General features: G+C 38.4%; 1 protein-coding gene across 3 annotated transcripts in view; it reads right to left on the bottom strand.

Moving 5' to 3' along the window:
• VPS13C (vacuolar protein sorting 13 homolog C) overlaps window positions 1-24355 on the bottom strand; it is a 75145-nt gene extending 50790 nt beyond the window's left edge. For all 3 annotated transcript variants that reach the window (XM_084213574.1, XM_084213576.1, XM_084213575.1), the window contains exons 1-26: window positions 24226-24355; window positions 22862-22905; window positions 21857-21899; window positions 20989-21084; window positions 20156-20257; window positions 14307-14416; window positions 13424-13483; window positions 12805-12864; window positions 11983-12063; window positions 11295-11352; window positions 10871-10998; window positions 9878-9984; window positions 9063-9234; window positions 8534-8596; window positions 7795-7930; window positions 7165-7259; window positions 6420-6562; window positions 5054-5246; window positions 4769-4883; window positions 4261-4397; window positions 3438-3564; window positions 2722-2839; window positions 2268-2397; window positions 1939-2017; window positions 1080-1219; window positions 369-522 (exon numbers count right to left, since the gene is read on the bottom strand). In XM_084213574.1, coding sequence (XP_084069700.1) covers window positions 369-522; window positions 1080-1219; window positions 1939-2017; window positions 2268-2397; window positions 2722-2839; window positions 3438-3564; window positions 4261-4397; window positions 4769-4883; window positions 5054-5246; window positions 6420-6562; window positions 7165-7259; window positions 7795-7930; window positions 8534-8596; window positions 9063-9234; window positions 9878-9984; window positions 10871-10998; window positions 11295-11352; window positions 11983-12063; window positions 12805-12864; window positions 13424-13483; window positions 14307-14416; window positions 20156-20257; window positions 20989-21084; window positions 21857-21899; window positions 22862-22905; window positions 24226-24325 — 2791 coding nt within the window. In that variant the 5' untranslated portion in view covers window positions 24326-24355. The remainder of the gene's footprint in view (window positions 1-368; window positions 523-1079; window positions 1220-1938; window positions 2018-2267; window positions 2398-2721; window positions 2840-3437; window positions 3565-4260; window positions 4398-4768; window positions 4884-5053; window positions 5247-6419; window positions 6563-7164; window positions 7260-7794; window positions 7931-8533; window positions 8597-9062; window positions 9235-9877; window positions 9985-10870; window positions 10999-11294; window positions 11353-11982; window positions 12064-12804; window positions 12865-13423; window positions 13484-14306; window positions 14417-20155; window positions 20258-20988; window positions 21085-21856; window positions 21900-22861; window positions 22906-24225) is intronic.
• Between the last annotated feature and the right edge of the window lie 490 nt (window positions 24356-24845).

Genomic DNA, 24845 nt, shown 5'->3' with positions numbered 1-24845 from the left:
GATCATTTCTGTTCTTTCAGAGAACCAAACAATTTATGCCTTAAAGGTAGGGATTAATTTTCAGTACCATTTGCTAAAATACATTGCACCATTAAATACAAGTCACTGGTTTCTCTTGGCTAAATCCAAAATGGCAAATCCTTTTTCCATCCAAAGACTGAGCTCTAAGCTCTTTATTTATTCCATAAGCATTATGGTGAGAGTCCACAACTTATCAACTGCATCAGTAGCACAAGCACTGCAATGACAGCTGCACATGAACTGGGAAACTGGAACAAGATTTGCATTTCAGAGAGCACAAGGCACAGGAGAGCTCCAACTAATTGCTACTACACACACAAGTCCACTTCTCTGCCACTGCTTATTACCTCCAATTCCATAGTAATCCAAGCTTATTTTCTTCAAATAAGATACAGCTGCTAAATTGTAGGTTTTGACAGTAGCTTCTGTCCCAAGATGCATTACATCAAATACAAGTACTGTTTCCTCAATTTTCTTTTGTCTGGTGAGTTCTACTAAAACCTGGATAAACAAGAAATGCAGTTATGCCATCTTCTCACATGCAGTATTCTCACCATTTAAACCAACAACAAAAGTGCAAGATTCATGCCCTCCCTGCTTTGTTGGAAGCACTGCTTCTGTTACAGATTTTAGACTATATAATAGAAAGGAGAAGGGATTGATGGTGAAAGATTTAAATACAAAAAAATATTTGGGGATTTTCTCTTTGCAAGAAACCTGCCTGGGACTGACTTTGTTTCTCCAGTGCAATATTCCCACTCCTTACCCCCTAATGATGAGTTGGTACTAATTTTTCCTAGTAAAAATACTCCAATAAGGGGCTTTTTTCTTTTTTTTCTTTTAAATACATCTGTGTGTATGCATCATGTTTTATTTATATGCATCCCATACAGACAAGAAATATCTCATATGCATAGAAATATGTATGTGTATACATGAGGGGTTTTTTGTTTGGTGATTATGTTTCTGCATCCACTAATCTGGAGAATACTGGTAAAAGAACATTGGATATTTTTAAAGTATTCTTTAGGCAGGGGAAAACAGAATTAGAGACATACTTCTTTAATTTCAAACTTGAGGTGAAGATCTGTCAGTTCCTCCTGAGCAGGCTCCTCTTTTCTTATTTCTTCTCCTTTAATTACTGAACTGTCAGTTGGTTCAGAGCTTTCCTCAAAATCAAAGTATTCTTCTTCAGAATCTACAGAAGCAAAATTACTTTGTCAGTAAACTTTTTCCAGAAACAGGGCTAAACATCCCACCCTCTCTATGCCATTCCAACTGCATTTTTAACAGCATGATCACTTTAAATCTAACTTGACAAAATAGACTTTAAATCTACACTGCTCTCTTACTCACTGGATGAGAACTGAACAAAATTAAAGCCCTATTATAGACAGCACTAAGACAGTCTAAAGGCACCATTAGACTTTCAAGAACACATAAGAAAGGAATAATAAGAGAAGCTCCAGGAAACAAGTGTCCAGGTTCCACTACAGGAATTTTTTCTCTAGACGAGCCATGAAAATAAATGCTCAAATCCAGAGTCAAAACAGTAATTTCTCAGTAATGTGTTATTCTAGTTCTGCCTTTTCAGAAAATTGAGAGCTTTGTCAATGCAAAACAGTCAGAACCACCTAGCAGAGTCAGTATTTACAGTTCACTCATTTGAAGAGGTTGCTTATGCATAATATTTTTTTTTTTAAAGCAGGTTTGCTTTTTAGAAAAAGCAAGTTTATGAGCCTGAGGTAACATCAGCACCTTAATCAAATCTCCTTATGCACTTGAGAGTAGATATGACCCACCATGCTCATCTCTGTTGTCCTTACATGTTTTAACATCAATAACAGCATGAAAATATTAGCTATCCCTTAAGTTATGGCCTCCCACCTTTACAAAGACACATCTGTAGCTTCTTACCTGACACTATTTCTGCTAACAGCTGGGGTGTACTAAGCAGCCCTTTACCAACAACAGGAATTGTGGGAATGGCTGGAACCTGGAGGTAAAGAAAAGAGCAAAATAACCAACACAGTATTTTAAAGTTTATATAGCTTGGTATGTTCATATTTTTTGCTGATAATCAACGTTCCACAATGCTTTTGGAAACCTGCAGGACAATGACAAAGGCTCCACCATTTGTTCGAGGAAGCCCAGAATGTTCTAATGGTAAGTCAATAAAGACACTAATGATGTTTTTCTGCTTGTTTGGGGTTTTATTAAAGTTTTCTTAGCTGTAGTCAGCTTACCTTTGTGCTTGGAACTGACATATATGACTTCTGAGGCAGTGGAATGCTATCAATCAGATCAGAGATTGCCTTGATTTTCTGGTCAGAGAGTCTGACGTGCACCAAAGGAAGTCCTCCTGACACTTTAAACCTTTTTAAAAAAAACCAACTGATTAAACTCCTATACAAAAGGTACCAATTCTTCATTTAAATCTTAACAATATGGATACTCCTATATAAAGATCATATCACAGTAAAGCCAGGGATTCTGCATTAAAACAGGGCTTGGACCTAAGCAGTATTTAGTAACCAGCTTCAGGGAACCACTACCCAAAAAAATATTGTCCCAACAGTAGTTGCCTATTTTGGGGTTCTTAGTTGATACCTTCAAATTAAAAAGTGCAAATGAACCTTTAGGGAAAGCACCTTTCTTTCCTCTAATTCTAAATGAGTCTTTTCAATATTAATACATTACTTTGCCATCCTGGAATCTCTTTCCACCATTGATTTTGCCAATTGTACATGGATATCCATAGGCTGCAAAATGTGCAAAGTTGATGGGTGTTGAAAACGAGCCTTCTTCCAGTCCTCACCTGAAAATGTCCAGTAAATTTAGATGAAAAAAAAACCATCACTTGCTAATTGCTTTAATTAAGGCATCATTAAAGTAAACAAATGGCATCACTAGGATGGTAAAAAAAACAACTTAAACCTAAAACAACTAAGGTCAAGTATTTTAAGAGCTTTTCATTCCACCTGTGCACGTTGCTGCCTTAGCAGCACTAAATCCAATTCTACACTAAAAGATGTATCTACCCCTAGAAAAACATATGGATAGACAGATAAAAGATAGAAGAGCAACCTAGCATTCTGTTGATTACACAAACTTAAGTGAAAAACTAAGGCAAATTTTAGCAGTGCTTTTCCTGTGTATGATGGAAAATGTAACAGCTGATTTTATTTACATTACATTCATTGCTACCACTGAAGTGATGCACAGGTCCAAACAAAACATGAGCAAAAACTAACCCATTTTTTCAAAGTTTGGCACCCAACATGTATTGTAACCTATCTTTTCATTAACTACTGATTTTAGTTTGTCTTTTTTTCCTTGAAAAACATATTTCAATATTACAGGTAGGTAGCCTTTGACAATCTTTTGCATAAACAGCAGCTATGTTGTTTTGTTACCTGTTCTTCCAAAAAGAAGTTGCACATTTTTAATTTTCACATCAAATTTGTCATAAGCTTTGTCCATAATCTCCTCTAAAGATGAAAAGTTAGAAGCTTCAGTACTGCCTTGATTTATGCTGTTCAGCTAAACACATAGCAAACAAAATGAAAGTTAAGTCTTTAAAACAGACACGTGCTATTCATTCTAGTGAAGATGAAAAGATGATTCACAGGGGTTAATAACTGACATCTGGACTCTTACATAATAAGAAATATAATAAATCACTTCACACTTCACTTATTCTTGCTAAGTAGATTTTTTTTTTGCTGTTACTTCTATCAATCCACTTAATTCAAACTACTCAAATTTTTTTTTCACTAATCTATAATTTTACGTATGCAATACAACTAAAATAAATATTTGATCAGTCAAATCAAGTTAAATGATTGCAATCTTTCCATTTTAGAGAAACAATTAATTTTCAAAGTTCAAGAGAAAAACTATCTTGTCTTTTATTAATAAAAGGCTATAATATTACAAAACAGGAAACAAAAGTTCATGTATTTTGCTGAAGAAATGAAAGATACTAAATGATAATGTATTACAATCATGATTGTAACATGAACATGCTTCCTGGAGAGGATTAACAGTACAAGTACATCAAAGATACCCTGACAACTCTGATCAAACTGCTGACCCAAATCTATTTGGTCAGAAATATGCTGAGTTAAAAATATGCTGACACAGACAATCCCCCTGCCTTCTGAAAGCAAGATGCTTCCAGATGTTAAAAGAGAATATTTGCTTCCCTTGAGGTTCTAAGAGATATCATTTACATACCTGAAATGTACCAAAGTCCAAAATCAGCAAATCTGAATTTTCATGGTAGAAACCAGTCCGTGGAACCACAAGGTAGGAAGGTTTCAGATTAATCTTCAAGTCAAGGACTTTCCTCATTTCAATAATGTGAGCTAATCCTTAAAGGAAAAGGAAAGGCCATGGAAATGTCAATGCTATTCACAAGTGAAACAACTGTGACAGTCAGCATATAAAAGATGTTATCTGAAAGAGAAAGCCTCTTGAATCAAGACTTTCATAGCATTCTACTGATTTCTTACTAAACTCAAGCTCCTTCCCACAAAACATTCACTAAATCTCCAAGCAATGAAGTAAGAAGTAATTAACTCTATCCCAGAGATGAAATGTGGGCACCAACTCAAGGAAAAATCCCAATCCTACTATTTGGTCATCAATCTAAACATAAACCAAGTGTTTGGGTAATCACATGGAAACATTTTAAGGAGTAATCACACAGAAATATCTTCACTGAGATTTGTTACTATCTTACCTGTAGCAGTTCTTTCCTTGATTTCCTCCAGTTTCATTAATGTGGCTGTTGTTAATCTTTCAAGATCCATTCCCTTACTTGTCTGAAAGAATTCTACCATTGCATTTATTGTTTTCTAAAAAAAAAAAAAAAAAAAAGAAGAAAAAAAGACAAGAATCAGCATTATATAGCATCACACATTTAAGTCACTCAACAAAAACTCAAAATCAGATCTGGACAGAGCCAAGAAAGTAAGAGCAGAGAAAGAGGACTCAGAAACACCTGAAAGTTTTGGTTACTACTCACTGCATCATATTTTACTTCCACAGGCTGTGATTCAATAGTAAGGCTCTGGTCAGCTGTACTGTCTTCTGGGTTAACATCAAACTCAATCTTCAGCAGAGAAGATCTGCTATCCCCTATGGAAGCCACAAGAGATGGCACAATGTTTTCTTGTCTCAGGCCTGTAACATACCAGTTTTCAAGCTTTGCTTCAACCCTAAAGAAAATGAATAGTTAAAAATACTTAATTGGGCAAGGGTTAGAATCAGTTGCAAGAGAAAAGAAAGGCAGAATATTTATGTAACATAAATAAAAAGTGTAGGAATGTTTACTGCTGTGTATGCATGTAAAAAGCAGTTACAGACTTCTTTTGGTGCAAATGGGAATTCTGTACTGAGAACTGCCCTGACAACAGTGCTAAGTGGAGTCTGTAGGAAAACACCTTTGAAGAAAGCCATTGAACACCACCAGACCACACTAACTTCACTCACCCTTAAAAGTACCTATTACACAAGAAACTGATTTTCAGGTTCTGTGCCTCCACCATTGAAATTCCTGACTTTGGGAGGCAACATTTTGGCCATAATTGGTGTCATATGCCTGGCTCTGTTGAGATAACTGAACTACATTTTTTTCAGAAACATAAAACTTATAAGACTATCTGTTCTACTGCTTCAGTCTTGACAACTAAATTTTATAGCATGCATTTATGTAAAATAATGTCAAAGCTCTTTGTTTTTGTGCAGCATTCAAGCTGCACCTTGAAAATTCTCCAGAATGGTTTTCAGCAAAAACATTTCATGTGTCAGTGGCTGAGCTGGTGATCTTATGTATGAAGCCTGAACTGAAAGAAGTGCAAATGAAAGCAAAAAGTGCACAGATTCATTTTCCAGACACTGGCAATCTTATCCATTGACTGTGTAATCCAATAATTTTTGTTCAATATTTCTAGTGTGCCCTCTCTTAAAATACAGGAAGGTCTCAATATCTTGTGCTCCGGCTGATCTCCCACCTACAGCACAAACACATAATTTCTCATTTCTGTAGACAGTGAGTAACACTTTCACTAGCTTGGCTGCAGTGTGTGGGCCTCACCATTTCCCATGGCTTAGCCATCACTTCCCAAAAGTCATATTCAGCACTTCAATACTTATATTCAAGAACAAGGTTGCCATTGTTCCTAAAAACCAGCAGACAGAATTCCCTTCTTCCTTCCATTCTACGTTATTCACCAAATTACATTATTTACAACAGAGTACAATTACAGAATGCCTACAAATTTATAAAGGCAATATACAACAAGCATTACTCAAGAAAAGTTAAGAAGCTGGGGAGTGGGGTGAGGAGGGGCAGAGATGTTTCTACAAAAAGAAAATATCACTTCAATTACTTAATGGCTTGTGCTCCTGGCCGCTGTGATATTTTGGTACTCAGATCAATTATCTGTATTTTTAGAGTTTCTGCCACATTCTTGTCTTCTTTAATTGTAAGAGAAGTGCTTAACAGCTTCAGTGTCACAACATGGGCAACATACTAGTGAGAAGAACAGAGGAAACTGAAATTAATCATCTGAATAAGAAAAAATTTTCAGAACTCCTCATTTCAACAAACTAAAATGTGTCTAAGTTTTTCCAGTTAACTAAAATCAAAAATTCATCTCTATGCAGAAAGCAAAGTACAGATTCTTTACTTCATTCAATGTTTACCAATTATTTCTTAACATACAATAGTGTAGTTCAACAAAGCAGAGCAAATATAGTCTCACTCTTTCCAGCATTAAGGAATATTTTTTTAAACCCTGAAGCAAGCATAGCTAAACTACATTCAGTAGAGGACTCACTAGATCAATGAAAATCATTATAATCCCATTAAATAACTACATTTCAGAAGACACAGCTTGTATGCCTTTATTGTTTTTTCTGCTAAATATCAAGTCAGGCCTTGCCAAGAGAGGGTTCTGACTTTGCAATATATGTACCATTTTATGACTGCATAAATCAGCAACTTCAGAAGGATCAAATATTTCCTACCTGAATTTGAAGCCTTCACATTTCTTCAGGGTAATGAGAGAGCTGAAGGCATCTTTCATTTGTTGTGTGGTTTGTTTTTTTTAAACCATCCCATGGGTCGCTTACCTGCTTTGGTAATGAAAGGTGATGGGAGCTGTCACTATATCCAATAGCAGTATAAAGTTTAGCTTTCTCCTCTGGTGTCATTAGTTCATCAAGAGCTAAAAACCAAAAACACACATAATTTGCACCTTAGTAAATAACAATTTACCACTTTTCTTCCCATTTGCCTCCTACTACTTTAGCTGTGGTGATGCATTCCATTGATTCTTCCAGATTGTGAAATAATTCATAAAAGACTCTTCATATATGGTGGTGTGGATGTAGCACAGAAATCAATTTAATTTTTATTACAAAAGGATCCATAGCCACTCATGATGAAAATAGATTTCAGGACTTTTAGTAGATCAAATCTCTGGTCCAGACAGCAAATCACCAGAAACAGAGTATTCCAATCGTTGGCAATTATCACTATAGCTTTAAGTTCCATATTTTTCTCCTCATGAAGGTTCTGAAAAGCTTATGGCCAATTTAGAATAATGCCTTATTTGCCAGCCCAATATTCAGTAAGAGGTGCCATGAAATGCACTGCTTATGCCCTACCCTCTCCTGCATAGTAGGAAGCAAAAATACTGTATTATTTTTAATGTATAAGAAGATGTAAAATCTCTCTAGTGCATTACAATCCACACTTACTTTCAGGTACGAGTGATTCTTCATCTTCTTTAATCCTAGATTCTCTTTTACCCCAGAAACCACTAAACCATCCTCCACTTTTCTTTTCTGCTTCAGTGCCCTTCTTCTTCAGTAGTTTTTGTCCTGATCTTATTGTCTACAAACCAAAAATTAAAACAAATTAGACAAAATACATAATTTATAGTATTAGTATTTTTCTGTAAATAATCCATGTATGTGTGCATGTTGAACATGTATTTAACTGAGGGACAGCAACACCACACCACAAGGAATTAAGAGATCTTTGACTCATCAGACAGAGCCAAACAGAGGCCCAGGGTGAGGGACATGTCTCTGCATATCTGTGCATGCACAGACACAAGCAAGCCTTATTTTTACTTTGGACAGTTATTTCTATTCATTTCACCAGCATTTAGACTACAAAAAGGTAGGAACCATACAAAAAGACAGTATTTAGGAGAGTACAAAAAGCATTTACATTCCTAAATCTAGTAGATTTCTTAACCTGGTAGTAACAAACCTGAGGACCAACTCTGTACCATTTTAAATTTTGAGCTTGTTTTTGAACTGGTTTCCAGCTTGGAAATCACTTCACTCTTGTCCTGGAAGGATAGGAAACTTGTCTTCCAACCTACCTATCCTATCATACACATCAGCAAAATGTTTTTAAAAATACTACCATGATAAAACCATCCTATTTGAAGTGCTACAATATTACTGAACAGAAACGAGTCCTTACCTCAACTTGTGCTTGTTGTCTTGCTAAGACTGTATTGAAGACGTCAAGTTTTCTTTCTAGGTCCTAGAAAAATGCATGATCAAGTTATTTGCTGCTAAAACACATTTAGGAAAGGCTCTCCACTATAATTTTTTTAACAGCTCCTTCATATTTACATTCCAATTTATTTCTAGCTCTGATTATTTCTATCACAGGTATATCCCAGACCCAGCTGCAAAGTTCACTAGAAGATAAGAAAAAAAAACTAAACTGCCTAACATTGATTTTAACTAGATTATTCTTGCACTTCATTAAAAGTATCCATGCTCATTAATCCTCAACCAAAGACAGATGGTTTTTAATGGGACTTTACGAGTATTTTATTTTGTTTTCTACAATAGGTTACACAGAACTTCAGATTAAGAAGGTATTTTCACAGACCTCTTGTGTTCTTGTAAAACCATCAACCTGGATTACTCTTAATTATAGCTAAAGAATTATTTCATAGAGGGACCAAAATATAATTCCTCCAAAGAGAAAAGACTCATACCTGGATTTGCCTCTGTGTTTCTTCTGACAGTTTACTCTGTGTTAGCTTGTTCTTGTACACATTCTTGTAGCTCTTCAGAAGCTGCCTGTGCTGTTTTATGTTACTCCATGACCACATCCGAGTACGTCTTCTGATGTGAACTTCCAGAACACTGTTACCTGCATATTTCCACCTACAATAATTCCCTATTTGTGAACAACTTCCCATTTCATTTGTGCATTACAAATGAAATTACAGGTTGCAGAGGTAGTTTATTAGTATGCAAACACTTTGTTCACCACTTGTGATTTGAGTAACTTGGCTTATAAAAATTTCAATGTTCTCAACATCACTTTTGATAAATGGACAAAGGGCTCACATTTAATGGGTGAAGAGCTACAAACCTTCATTATTGACTTCAGTACATTTGCAAATTTGGGCTGTTACAGCACTAAGTGCACTTAAGTACTTTGATAATCAGCATCAGTACTTGGAAAAAAGCCAATAAAAAGCATATCAGTTCAAATCTACAGCTGACACACATGTTTCCCTTGTATAACATTTGCCAAGTTTTTTCTTTAGCCATTCTAAAATTACATTTTAACCTCTAGTGACAGCATTGGCATTTTGTTCAAATTTTGGGGGCTTCAGCTTAGCAAGTGAGATTTTCATCAACTGGATCTTTTACCACTTGAATCTAAGGGCTAGGCAAAGCTCTGTGGAAGTTATATCAGCATGTGAGTAGTTTTAAAACTACTTTTAATCACAAAGGAGAATGAAGAGACTGGAGAAGACTCCAGCATCTCCCAAAGAATGCATGAATGTACACAGCTTACCATTCCCTGGCATTTTTATGGAGAGGTACATTTGGCCTGAATCTTCTGTAGGGCGCATTGCGAACCATGTAATCTATGGACTCCAGCAGGTCTATCATGCTGAGGTACTAAACACAGGAAAACAAGTTTCTTAGCAGAGGTTCAGGTTTTGTTTGCAGGCACTGCTCCAACTGCATGTATACCATGGCCTCCAGTATTCCTCAAACTACACAGAAATTCAAGTCCATGCATTTTCATTAGTACCTGAAAGTGGACCGACTGCACCCATTCTTCTCAAAGAACACCGCTTTGAAGCCCTGCTTCCCTCCAAGAACAACAGTTTGTAGTTTTACCAGCCTGCTCAGCACAACCTCCCAGGCTTTCTCAAACCAGCTTCATCTGTTTGTCAATGCAGTTGCCCTCATTTTAGAGCTGCATTTACCTTAGTGCACCTTACTGGTACAGTTCTGAACTATATATATATACACACTTTGACATCAGTGAGAGCTAAAAAGCTCTTTAGCCAACTAACAGCAAGTTATCTCTCAATAAATGAGAACACAAAATTTCTAGGGAGCCATCTAAATTAGTTCCTTGATACTTCAGCAGGCTTTGTTGTCAAAGCGAGCACACTCCAGTCATTCCCACCCTTGCTTGTACTTTGGCATCTCTACAGTTATAACACTGGATTATAATTTAATAAGGTAAGGGCTACTCATGATTGCATTCTCTAGGTGAAAAGAATGCTACTGAAAGGGCGAAATACAGATTATGTGGTCCCCAGAGGGTCCATAGGTAAGAGTGTCAGAGCACAAGAATCAGCAGGAAGTGCTGTGTAACACAGCAGTGTTACACAGAGGGGAAAACATCCTACACTTCTCCCACGGGTACTGCTAAACAGTTCAGAAATTCTACAGGCATATAACCACACAAATCCCTAAGAATGTTTTCCAGTGAAAAAACACTGTAGTTCATCACAAACTGAAATGGGTCATAAATACCAAACCAACTTGCCTGTGGCTTCGTGAATTCAATGACAATTCTCTGTACTTCTACATTACAATCAATCTTAGGAGTTTTCAGTTCTACTTCTGCATATGGGTTGATGTAGAGTCTTGCAGAGGCTGACACTGGTCTGAAAACTTGAAGATTAAAAAAATGAGATAGATCTTTTACGTAAATATAACAAGGAATAGATCAACCACATCAATACATATGCATGCTACAGCCCCACAAAATCAGGATGCAAATCCTACCAATGACAATTAAGATAGTCCTGCAATATTCAAAAAGCATTCAAACAAGCCCTACTATGTTCTATTACACTATGGTTTTTCTAAAATGACAATAGTATGGCCAGGTGTGCAGGATCAGATCAGGCTGTTGAACACTAACATGCTCAGACCAGTTTAGATTCACTCATTCCCAGCTAACTTACTGTACTGGTAGTCTTCAGGCTGGTGACCATGACAGGGAATTCCTCTTTTCAGCTGATCCTGTAAAGGGATACAATACTGTCTAGCAATTGCTGAAGACCATTACTTGTTTAGAGTTCTCAAAACTTTGAGTAGACCAAGTTAAGTTCACGTATATTTTGCAGACTTTTGCAGCTGTCAATTTGTGTATCAATTTGTGTTTTCACTTCAGACTGAGATTCAGAGAAAGGAAAACATCCACAGACAGGTAATGCCAAATGAACTTGGCTCTTCTTAGACAGCTGGATGGCTTTAAGCACTTCACAGTTTTGATTTGATCTTTGATGTTAGAATTAAGCTCACTGGGTTAAGTACATTATTTGTTAAGGACAAAATAAAACAAAAAGAAAGGTATATTGTGCTCATAAAAGATGAGCACAAAAGAAAAAGGGAAAGTAGTAGTATTGTACAAGGACACACAGAACACCTTTATAAACAAAATAGGTGAAAAATATATCATGTCTAAACCCTATAGGGGTTGATAACAAACGAGGTTCACAAAATATTAACAATAGTGCAATGGATTAACATATGACCCTGAATACAGTGACCATAAGTGTGAGGATCAGGTAGAAATCAGCGTGGTGTAGTTTTGAATACTACAAGAGCCAGAGAATAGAGTAATTAATGCATTTTCTTCTTCTACATTACCAGTATTTGTTCACGGGAGCCATGGTAATACATTTTGCTGTGTATGTTCCAATAAGCACTGAGGCTGTCCAGGCACAAGAGCTGCACAGGAAAGAAAACATGCAACAAACTGCATACTCTGTATTCAACCCATTCTAAGAATTTAGCTTTCCATTTGTGAAAATAGAAAACACATGAAAGCAGATAAGACAGCAAATGAACCATTAGGATTGAGATGTACTTAATCTGACAATATTTTGATATGATAATTGAATTGCAAGTTCTTAAAGCACACATTCATGCACATCTGTTAAACATGACCCTGGATTACAGGGACAAGGTGCACAAAACCGGTACTTGGCCTAATGAAGAAGCCAAGACTATTAAACCCTTCTTAGATTGCTCCTATAATTCCTTAGATCTCTGTACTCCTTTCTGCACAGGCTTGGGGGTGGTTCAGGAGGTGGGCAGGGAGAACAGAGAGACTGCTTAGCTCCCAGAATCCCAATTACACTAGGAATACAAATTAGATTAGGAAATGGTAATTTGACAACATGTTTGAAATCACAGATTCCACACAGGCTTGCTGTACAGTGCATTGAACAAGGGGATCAGCATTCACATTTAAGCTAAATTATTTCAACTATGGAGTTTAAGTTTATGCCTTACATAAAAACAGGTATTTGTGCTCCACTTGTGCTTAAACATACATCAAAAATAAAGAAAACCAGGAGAATTCAAAAAGCAAACTTTTTCCAACTTCTATTTAGAGCCCCAGGTTTACTAGTCTCCAAGATCAGTTGCTTTCTTCACTTGTGTAGGAAAAAACCCACAATACATTACCTTGTATATTATTTTTGCAGCTTCATTCAGAATGGAAGGTGTCCAGTTCTCATTTGTTGTCTAAAAGTTGAAAGTGATAAAAGCAATTTTGTGCATCTTAGCTAACATATTTGTGGGTTTATCCTATGCTTCCAAGCAACAAATGCATCCAGTTTTTCTGCATACACACACATCAAGATAACATACAAAAATCTGTCAGTTTACTTTCATACTTTGATATTCAACTCCTCATCCTACCCATAAAATGCTTAACAGCTAAGACAAAGAGAGGTTAGCTGAAATTTTCACTCCCCATTTCTCAAAAGGCCTGACAAAATACCAAACTCTTGATCACCATGATGCAATGTTTGCCTTCATTTACTATGCCTGGATATAACCTGCCCAGTAACAAAGGTCACTCAGATCATTAGAACAAATCACCAAGTCTCAGAAAGTGTTACGTTCCTTGATCCTCTTCCCTTCTGCTTGCTCAAACTGCCAGTACTATTTGCATTTATAAAAGACTGTTTTCCCTTACAGCTGTGTGCACACTGTCACTGTATCTCCTTACTATGTTCCTTTTCCTTTCTGCTACTCCAAAAACTGCACACCCAAGAACATGCATTCACACACACATTACCAGTAAACTAAGCTCGCCCAACGTCATTCCCAAGGAAATCGGGCACTGTGGGTCTGTGATCTACAAAACAGAAAAATAACAGGCATTTACTTCTCTTGCTGCAGACAAATGTAGCCCTTAAAGATGACTGAAATCCTGAACTGTTCTGAGCAACTTCCTTTGCTTAGTAAATCTAACTGAAACATTACTAGAATCCACTAAGATAGGGCAAAACTAACACGGCTGTAGTGTAAAGACTTAAGACTTCAAACTGAAAATTTTCTTTTGGATTCTAATATCATCATACAGGAAAAAAAATTAGAGTACCACATCTCAGTCAGCTGTATCACCTTATGATATGCACTTCTATGACCTCTTTAACTTTGTCTCTAAAAACAGTTCCAAAGAAAGGTTTGAGAAATACCATATTATCCAGTCCTTTTCTTTTAAACTCAATTATCTCATAACAAACTGCTTAATCATTTCACTAAAGGAAGATAAAACTAGAAATATGGTTCATATAAACAAACATTCTTGTTTATCAATTGAGTGGTTTTAATAGTCGTCTTCAGACCCTTCTGTAAATCCTTCAGCTTCTGCCAGTCTGGACTCTCCCCAGGACACTGAACAATTCTGTGCATCCACTGCATGCAGCAATATGTGAGAACAGACACTGCCCATATTTACTGAGCAAGGCAGCACTGGACAAGGGGAAAGAGAACATCTGTTTCACATATCCATATTTCCGGCATTCAATCATATCTGGGGCAAGTTATTTGAAGAGGTGCAGAAGAAACAACAGCAACTTTTTCAAGGTGGCAAATACAGTTTCTCTATGGACAAGAGAATTAGAACTGCATTGAAGTCCAATTTAAAATGAAGATAACATGTCACAGTTACTTACATCATCTTCATATTTAACGTGAATGCCTGTGATTTTGACTTGCACATTTTTTATAACTTGAGTGGCAAGCTTTTCCAAGAAAGTATCCTTCTTCTCCTCCTTTGGTTTGTCTAGAACAAGAATTTTTAAAAAGTCAGTATTTAGTGAAAGAATTGCATCTTGAATTTCATTACAACAACAACTACAGCAATGTAAATTTAATATTTCCTCTAAATTAACATTACAGTTTTCACTTATTTAGATTACAACTTTTTATTTTTTTCCTTTTCTGCACATCTGTACTCTGAATATGTGATATTAGCTGTCCATGCACAACTAAACCACAAGAAAACCCATGTCTAAATTTCAGTCAAAACAGTTTGCCACACAGCAGGTTCTGGATTAACATACTACTCCTACTCCTTCCAAGGTAAAAGGTTCCCTCTTAAAAGTACCTCAGTGAGGGGTTTCAAGAAGCAAATGAGCAAGCCAGAGTCATTTAACACAAAATACCCTTCAATAACATGCAAGGAGTAATATTTACAATCCCTCATTATTTCATGTAATGATATGGCTCTACCTCAGGCTGTGTTTCAGCATTTTACCTGAAGTATGGCTGGATCAGTGAGCTGCTTTTCCTCTAGCTGCCTTTACAGCCTACACTGCTGTGTTCAGTACCCTCCCTACAACATGGCTATTCCAGCAAATGCCATTGATCAGCCTACCAAGCTTATACATTTTTCTTGGAAATGCTACAGATGGATAAAGTTGAAGAAATAGTCATGGCTATAGAGAAAAATAAGGGCTACAGGTTTTGACTCAGCTTACTTGAACTGTTCCTAACTTTTTACATATGCACAGTGAGCAAAGCAGTTATCTCACTTTGTGCATCCTGCTAAAACAATGAGAAATTTTCTTTAAAAGCTTTCAGAGGTTCAGGAAATCTGCTAAAAATTTAAGACTTCACTATTGAACATGATATAACAGTTTCAGTCGAGAAAGCATTAGATTTCAATTAAAAAAATTAGTCAGGAACTCAGAAAAACCAGAAACATTGTATCACTTTTGCATGCAGCACATATTTCCTCCTATTAACTGACAAAACAAAGGAAAAAAAAGGCAGAAGTCCTTATCAAAGCTTCATGATCTCCAAGTGCAAGGAACCCCTTAACATTTTTGCAGTCATATGCACCCACCAGCAGCAATTTGTGTGACAAATTGCAAAGCTTATCTTGGGTCCCCCACAAGGTTTTCTCTCCAACTGCAAGTCTGTGTACAGCTGCAGCTTCCTCCAAGACCAAATACATAACAATGGGACATGGTCACTCTTAACCACATGCTAATGCTGAACCCTGCATGGTTTGGTGTTCATAGACAATGCTTATCCTCTTGGGGAACAACATCAATTTCATTCCTGTTTAAATATGTCATAGCACTAAATCAGTTATTTAGAACAGCTAAAAGGAGATGAAAAAGACTGGTTACTGCTACAGCACCAGTTTCAGGTTTTCTTTACCTATTACTGGAATCTTACAAAAATCAGACAAACAGATGTAACTTGCACATGCAGTTTTTCCAACAGTCACTGTGAAGTGCCACTACTTTACAGTTCTGCTGTAAATACTACAGTTAGCTCAAATTAAAGGAACAAGCACAACTATCCAAGTAACGAGAAACAAGGACTCTTCAGTCTCACGGGATTCAGAGAACAGATGAACAGCAAAAAGAACTCGCTCTAATTTATAACCTCTCTTTCAAACAGGAGGAAAAAGGTCTCATTGGATGGACAGACAAGGCTATTAAAAACTAATCCAAACAGAAAGCAAAATCAAGCCTTAAAGTTAAAAGCCATAACTGTTACCCACCTTTTGAGTGATCACGACCTCTAAAGGGTCTCTTAAAATGCTTTTTGTACTTTTTACGCTTACGTCCTTTTGTAATGCAAGCAATTTTTTGGAAAAAGGATAAAATTCAAGTTAGTAAAGCAGAAATGTAAGAAAGCATAAGAAAATATGGAAGAAGGTTTAGCCTGTCTTAAAGCATAGAAGGTCTCATTAAAAGCTTTTCAAGTGTTGCAGCTGTGGTAAGCGAACCATCAGCTACTTCTCATAGCATGAAATATACATCTAGAAAAGGCTTCTACCATACAAGGACATAATTTCCAAGTTAAGATATAGATGTATGTGGAAACCCAAAGAGCACTTTTCAATAGGATTCTCATGATAATCAACAGGATGGTATGAAAGCACTCAAAGAACAAATCCAGTAACCACAAAAAAGACAAAAAAATGATGATTCTAAAAGCTGTGCACGAAATGAAATTCCATTATTTACACACACTTTACAACCCACACAATCACAACCATTTCATTATCTAAATGATGCTCGTACTTTTCCACAATTCTGAAGAAAACCAGTTTGGTGAGTTGCACTGTTTCTTTTCCTCCTCTGGCCATCCCAGCAAAAGTAATTCAGCAATAATACTGCTTGTGCTTATCTTTATGGGGTTGGAACATGAGAAGGGTGTATCCCACAAAGCAAGAAGGAAGCAAGTATAACAGTGTACCTAACCTAAGCATGGGGAACACCTTGATGCCATTTGCCAGCCTGTTCAAACAAAGGAGGGAAATTGCCTGCCAAGATTTCAACCTGTCTTGCAGGTAAGGTGATAGGGTGGTCACCATATAAATAATAAAAAGGAAAAACTAGACAAATAGAAACATTTTCTTTTGCATAGTTCCTTTTAACACTACAAGAAATCCTTTGTCAAGGTTATTTTAAAAGGACAGCTTCCTTCACCTACTATTGAATTTGTAGGTCTCAGGCTTTCACTCCCAAGTATGACAAAACTAAGGAAGCAGGATATTCTTCTTCTTCACCCACATCCACTAGTATGGAAAAACTAAATGTATGTTTTTAAGCTCCCTTTTAACCTGTGCTCAGACAACAGCCCTAGGAAGAAACTTTGGCCAAGTGTAAATTTCTGAAAATCAGTTTTCAGAAGTTAAAAATAAAGCATGTACAAAATGCAATAGTTCCCCTGAACTTCAAGGGAAGCTGTTTCCTTGCCTAACTTGAGAGCAATGCAAATAAAGAGAAGCAGGGGAAAGCATGCTAATGCCTTCAACCTGCTATAGATCATTCTGTCTGTCCAGGGCTTCTAGACAGCCTGGACTTCCTTTATCTTAATCCCAGACACATGAAGTAAGGGTAATTACTCTCCTAACAGCTAAAGATGGTGTTGTAAAATTATAGTAGAATCTTGTCAGCATTTTATAACATTCTTGAGCTCAACATGACTGATGGAAATCTAAGTGGTCTCCTAATCTTCTGAAACAGCCACTCAATTAAAAAGGGACTAAGTCATTGCAAGATTCCACTTGAATCCACATTCATTAAAATCTTATTTCTAGAACAACCAATATGTGGATGTTTACCAAACAAGTATTGTTTTCTCACTTCTACTTCGGAGAGGGGGACTTTTAAAAACCTAAACTGCCTGCTCATCATGCATGTATAAAATGTAACTAACCATGCATACCCACCAGGCTTGGTGTCCTTGTAAACCAGACTCTCCAACCCATACAAGCAATCTTGTGAATGGGTGCCTTCGTCCACAGGGCAGCAAATAACCAAAAAAATGCATTTGGTTTAAAAGAAGGAAATCAAGTTGTGATTTAATATTAAGTTCACCAAATCTGTATGGCTCAGCACTATTTCCACTACAGTATCTGACAGCACAATTCACTTCAGAATATCTAGTTTCAGTGATTACCTACATAGGGAAATCATGCCATTTACATTTTTTCTTGTAAGCAGCAAAAGACCTGCAGCCTCTGGTCTCCATGTATGACATCTGATAGAGACAGATTGTAACAGCTTAGAAAAAAGAAAATATTTTATCAGCTTGTGTCAGCAGTTTCCACTTCCCCCTCACACTACCTTACCAACACAGTGTCATGACCATTTTGCTCAGAATTTGAATAGCATCCCAAAGGAAATTATATCTAGGCCTATTTATACTGTTAAATCCAAGGACTGAATCAATATTCTAAACATGTTAATATAAATCAAGTATTAATCAGAAAAAAATTCACGAACCCTGACAACTTTCTATACAAGATACGTCCTAGCTTTCCAGCAGCCATTGTGTAATCTCAAAAGCCTAGAGAGAGAGCTGAATTTCTTAGAATTTTATGGTTCAGTGGGGCAACATGAGCTCCAAGATTTCTATATCCAGCAAAAGCAAAGGATCGGCTCACGCAGGACTTCCACAAGTCCTCTTGAGCACAATATTCTAGTACAGCACCACAAACACAAATGGCTAGCACTGAAATATGATCATAGAATAACAGAACTTCTCAAGTTAGAGTAGAAAATAATCCAATTTCAATGTTCCTCTTGCTTTTCTTTCTCAAGGTTTAAAGTTTAAAACTGCAAAACATGAGTGAATCTAATTCTCGTTCTTTATATAACCAGCTGAGCTACTAAACTATCATTTTTCTATGATGATTTTTTTCAAAAGCATTACAAACACTGGATGTAGGAAGTTTTTCTTGAAAAAGAAAAGTGCCAGTGGCACACAGACTCACTCTTAAATACATAAAGCTACAGAATGGGAATTCCTCAAGCAGTACCCATAAGGTTAAGTTCATCTTATTACACTATCCTTTCATCCTATTGCTACTGGTGCAAAGAGCATTGGCTGGAACGCTGCTGCTGTACAGGATCCACATGCTACATAACTGAGGTTAAACCTCTACCAACCTCTTCCTTCACCCCAGTATGATTGATTTGGCTGCAAAATTCATTCATTGAAGTTTTCTTAGCCTTCATATACTTTCTGGCATATTAAAGACAAGAAATAAAGCAAAGCTCCTTTCTTCACTGCAGCCAGATTGTCAGATTGCCATTTGAAGGAAACTGCACATGTACCTCTCAAACTAGCAGAGCAGGAGAAAGACCACAGACTCTCCTGTAACTGGAGAATTAAATGAGCAAAGGCATTACAACCAAACTACCTTTTTCCAAGTGTTGAAAGCATCATCTCTTGCCCAGTAACTTTTCCATGAGTTTCAGCATTACAAGTATCATAGAAAGGCATCTTAAGAACCCCTACACAAGCCAACAAATAGGTTTCAATTCAGACAAAAACTTCAGTGATAACTTCTTCCTCCAACACATGTAGTTACCTGTCACTGGTTCTGAGCTTGGTTTCTGTCCAAACAAGCTACCAGGACTTAATTGAGAGCTTAAGACTTTTTATGACCTAGAGCAAAAGTTATGGGTTTCTATGTTCGTGCTCAGTTGTTTTGTTGTGTCATGAATTATTTCCTGCTCACAAGAGTCTGATTTCCCAAACCAGTCCAAACTCAGTATAGCATCATAAAAGCACAGCAGAAACTGAAACAAAAGCATTATCATTGCAGTTCAAGTTTACAAGTCTTACCTTTCCCCTTAAAGGTTCCTTTCACCAAAGAACAACCTATCACATGCACCTCTAAGACACACAGTTAAACATCTATTATTATGGTGCTAAAGCAAGATTACCCTCACACAATGTACTTTCTATTGTTCTGTATGGTCCTGTTCCCCTAAAGCACCAAGAGGAAACAGAAAATAAAAGACATACTGGATGAATAAACTCCCATTTCCCATGGAAGCTAACTGGATAAATGAATGGTAAACAAACAAATAACATTTCTTTCAAGCTTTAGAGTAAAAAGACTTTTCAAAGCACTGTAGTGAGAGATTAGCTAGATGCTTGAAAAAACAAAATTTATTAAGTCATTTAGAAACCAGGACTCTTCTTTCACAGCACAGCCTAAGTCCTCAAATTCCTGTGGAGATTTGCATTACTAACTCAGTACCTTTTTCTGCCGCTTTCTGCAAGGCTTCCTCAATTCTCGCCAGTTCCTTTTGTTTATTATCCTGCAAGTATTTTTCTTCCTTCTCTGCATCGTATTTAACACCTGTAAGTCAAGTTGGGAGAGCATTAACCCTAAATCTCAAGTTATATAAATGCATTATCAAGCAATGCACACCGTATACAACATCATGTTGCAAAAGACCTTGTTTGAGAGAAAGGCTCTTCTTTTCTCATTGCTGAACTCTGCAGCCAGCCTCCAAAGCTGCTGGTTTTACACAGTTATGCACTATTTCACAGGAAGAATTTTTCTGTGGAAATTCAGACTCCTAAGAGTGGTCTGTGCCACGTAAGACAGATTTTTAAGTTCTTCTATTCATATATCTCATGATCCAGGAACTTGCAAGTTTTCTCATCACACCAGAAGTTCTATTTCAGAGAAAACTAATAAAGTTCTTTGACTCTCTTCCCTCTCCCTCCAAACTGTACAAATGGAATTATTACTTTGACTGTTATAATTCATCAGCAGATAAAACAGCTAAAGATCTAAACCATGCCACAAAGCTGGATTCAGGATAAGCACATTTTAGAGAAAACTTGGCTGTTGAATTAAACCTGGAATGGATACAACCAAGGATCCCCATAAAAGCAACAGGTGCTGTTTTCTCCCACCCTTCTTCTACTAACTCACCAGCACATGTGTAGAAACTTCCCTGAGGGAGCAGAATGTAAAAATGGTGGCTCACATGAACTACTTGCTATTATAGACTCATTTACATGGTACCCTTGGATATTTTTCTCTTCCATTATTTAACTGTTGCTGAGAAGCTTACATACTTGCTCCAGGAACTATCAGAAGATACAAGCCTTCCAGAGTTGCAACAACTGCCTCCCCATAGAGATTCTTCCAAGGAATCTTCAGAGTAAGTTTATCTAAACAAAGCAGATAGAGTTACATCAAAACAAACATCTCCACTGTGCTTGGTCCAAAGAACACCTCCAGCACTAATGAGCACTAGTCCTCTATCTTGATGTCCTAAACACCTTAGAAGGTTAAGAGAAACCATATGGGCATGAACATTTTATAAAGCCCTTGAAGTGATAAAATACACACACAGGAAACATAAGCCACGATTTTAAGCAAAAAGTTGCAGTCTGAGTCAGAATACTTCAAATCAAAACCTGAGATCATGACTGAAGTTCAATTCACTGGGATGAATATGATTTTCCCAGGAAGTAGAAGAAAAAATACTACACATATTTAAATCTCCTACAAATGTTTCATGTGGAAAAGCAATGCTGACTACCAGGGAAAAGAATTTACAAAAAAAAAAAAAAAAAAAAATCTAAGAGTTCCTAAACCTTTGGCATGTTCATCAGTTTCAGGAATTTCACTTGAATTCTTCACAGGCCTGATCAGTCCCTTAAAGAACAACACATACTTTGTCTACACTAAACAGCTTGCTTGATCACTCATGTCTCCAGGAAGAACCTCAGATGTGTTTTTCTTATCAATCTGTAAAGTTACACAAACAGGGTTTGCCAGATAACATCAATGGCAGTCACATTAAATTTCTATGCCAGTTTCAACAGTGAGTTTAATTACACTTAAGAAAGCTTGATAAAAGAAATTCAGGGGCAAGACTGACCTTACAGACTATATTAAATTTTCCATTGCAATAGTTGTGCTGGAACTCAAACTTACCTATCTGACCAACTTTTATTCTAAAAGGTACATCCAGTTCACTCTGTAAATGACAAAAATAAGGTATTAAACAGAAGAAGTAGTAAAAATCAAATATATTTAAATTACATTTGCAAAGTACTATATTTACATACAGAAATTAAAAGCTACTTCTTTTCACTGGAAAATCTTAGAAGGAAGACAAGACAGTACAGACAGGCAAACTAGAGGAAAAAAGAAGAATTGGACCATATAATATTCCTTTGATCCCTTAAGTGGTGTTCAGTACTGACCTTCTTATAATTCCTTTGGCATGGAAATCTAACACATTGCAATTGTAAGGCTGACAGAACCATCCCTTACTTTATGTTCTTGATTTGGTCTCAGCTCACTCAGCTCTGGTCAGTCACATACATAACTTTGCATTTTTCTACATCAGAACTGCTGGAATATGAATCAATCCCCATATGAAGGAAAGGTGTGTACAAAGGTACACTTCTTTCCTTTCTTATTTACTAGACATGAAGATTTTATAGCAAGAGATTTGAAGTACAACAAAGCCATCAGGAATGGATGAAATGGACAAGCAAAATATGAAACTTTAGAATAACAAAGAGAAGCCAATGATCAGGTCATATAAAGATCCAATGTGTTTTCAATGCACAGAATAGTAACGCTTCTCTTTAGTGAAGTTGAAACTCATGAAATTTTGGAGCAAGATTCTCTCAGTAGTACAGATGTTTATTAGCCAAATCAAAGAACATGAAAATTTGCCAACTCATTTGTTTTTCCAGACAAGAGTATGGGAACTTAATGCAAGTTACTTCTTGTTTTCCAACCACAGCTTTTCTTTCTCTCTTCCAGTAAAGAGAGCAAAATTAGAAACACTTAACCAAGGACTTACCTCTTATAACCAGTAAAAAAGAACTCAGTGTATCCTTTTGTGAGACTACAGTAAGCAACATTTTATCCTCAGTCTCAGTCTTTAGACCCATAAAACCAATTTGAAGTTTTTAGGATACTTACCAATGCATTCTCTTTTATCTGTAAATTGTCAAGTGCCACATTACCTGTTTAGAAGAAAGGGAGAAGTACAAAAAAAATTACTTCAAGTATTACTTATATTCAAAAAAGGAACACAACCACAATCCTACCAAGTACTTACAAATAAAACCTGAAAACCTTATTCCAGTTACAGAATAGCACAATAAACATGTAATTTGTAAGAGCCACTGAACATGGGTTAAAACTTCAGCTGGAAGAGATGATAAAAACGTCACCAACTTAGATGTCGACATGTTTCTACTCTATTAAATACACACACAAGAATAGGAAGCCTTTCTTATTACTCACTTAGTGGGAATGACAACTGCAGTTCTATCAATATAGGGGAGACTTGGAAAATGGTATCTTGTTTTTCATGATTTCACATCAAAGAAAAATCATGAATCACAGAGCCACAAAAACACGTGCCTGTTTTCACAAACACATTAACTTTTCCTGACGCAGACAACCTAATAGGATTTCTAAATGAAACACTGGCACAGAATTATACCCAAGGAAAGCCCACATAATATACCTCTTACTGCTTTAATGTCAGATTCCTTAGGGGTATATTCCATTTGAAGTATAGGTTTTAATATTGCATAAATGCTAAAATACGCACAACCATGACGAGCAAAAATAAGGTGATGACCTACCTAGGGAAGGCACCTAAACCAGCCAGCTTCCCTAGGCAGTACTTCAGCTGTTTTTCTGTATGACTATAGCGTAGCGAACGGAAGTGTTTTGATACGTTCACCGAGAACAGCTACTGCACGCAGCTGCACTATGCCGGCTGTTTAACACGCATTATTTACACCGATAACCGAAATACGCCGCTCCCCAAGCACCCCATCAGCTGCACCGGCACCCAGCGCTCCCGCCACCCGGGGCACTGCGCCATGAGCCCGCCCACAGATCCAACAGCACCATCGTGCTTCCACCCAGCACCCGAGAGAAGGAATAGGAGAAAAAACAAGGGGTTTATCGGTGTCGGCCGTTTCCTCCCTCGGAGCGCTCCGAGGCCAGCGCCGTGCGCCCCTGCCCCCGGCCCACAGACCCACGCGAGGGAGGGGGCGCCAGGGACCACGGGCACACGGGGAGCGGCGGTGCCGCAAGGGAGCGGGGACTGTGCGGCCACACACCGACCGTCCGTCCGTCCGTCTCGGAGGGCCGCGGCCCCGGAACTCGCCTTCTGCTCACTGGGGGCCGCAAACCCACCGCCCGCCCCTCAGAGGGATCGGCGGTCCCGCGGCCCGCGCACCCCTCACAGGGTAACCGCGGCCAGCGAGACCCTATCCCCGGTAACTCCGGCGGCCCGGGAGCGGCAGAGGGAAGGGGCTCCTTACCCCCCCATATGCCCAGCTTGAGCTGAGACTTGTTCAGGTTCTCCACATAGTCGCCCAGGAAGCGGTTCAGCAGATCCGCCACCACTGATTCCAGCACCATGGCGTAGGCGGCCCCTCAGCCGCGGCCGCCGGCTGGGAGGGCAGCGGAGCGCAGGGGAGGGGGCGGCGAGCGCGGCGTGACCCAGCGCGGGCGCGCCCCCGGCAGTCAGCTGACGGGGCGGGGCGCAGCCCAGCGCCTGCCGGGGTGCGGAGGTGGGGGGCGTGGGGGGACTCGGAGCGGCGGCAGTGCCGGGCACGGACAGACCCCGGGCGGCCGCGGGGGATCCCGAGCCGGCGCTCGGAGCCGCGGGGCCGAACGAGCGCGCGGAGCGGGGCGGGGTCGGCGCGGCGGCACACGGCGCCCCCTTGCGGCGCGGATCCGTGGCCGCGGCTGCCCCGGCGCTTCGTGGGCGAAGAGACCGCGTGAGGGAGGAGCGGCTGCGGGCACCGTCCCGTCACCGGCACCGCGCCCCGGCTTCTCACCCGCAGGCACCGTCCCGCTTCTCACCCGCAGGCATCGCGCCTCGGCTCCTCAGCAGCCCTGGAGAGCCGTGCGGGTTCGGCTGGAGGCTGCCGGGGGT

Source organism: Fringilla coelebs, assembly GCF_963513975.1.
Source record: "Fringilla coelebs genome assembly, chromosome: 12".
NCBI lineage: Eukaryota > Metazoa > Chordata > Aves > Passeriformes > Fringillidae > Fringilla > Fringilla coelebs.
This window is presented reverse-complemented; position numbering and strand designations above follow the sequence as displayed.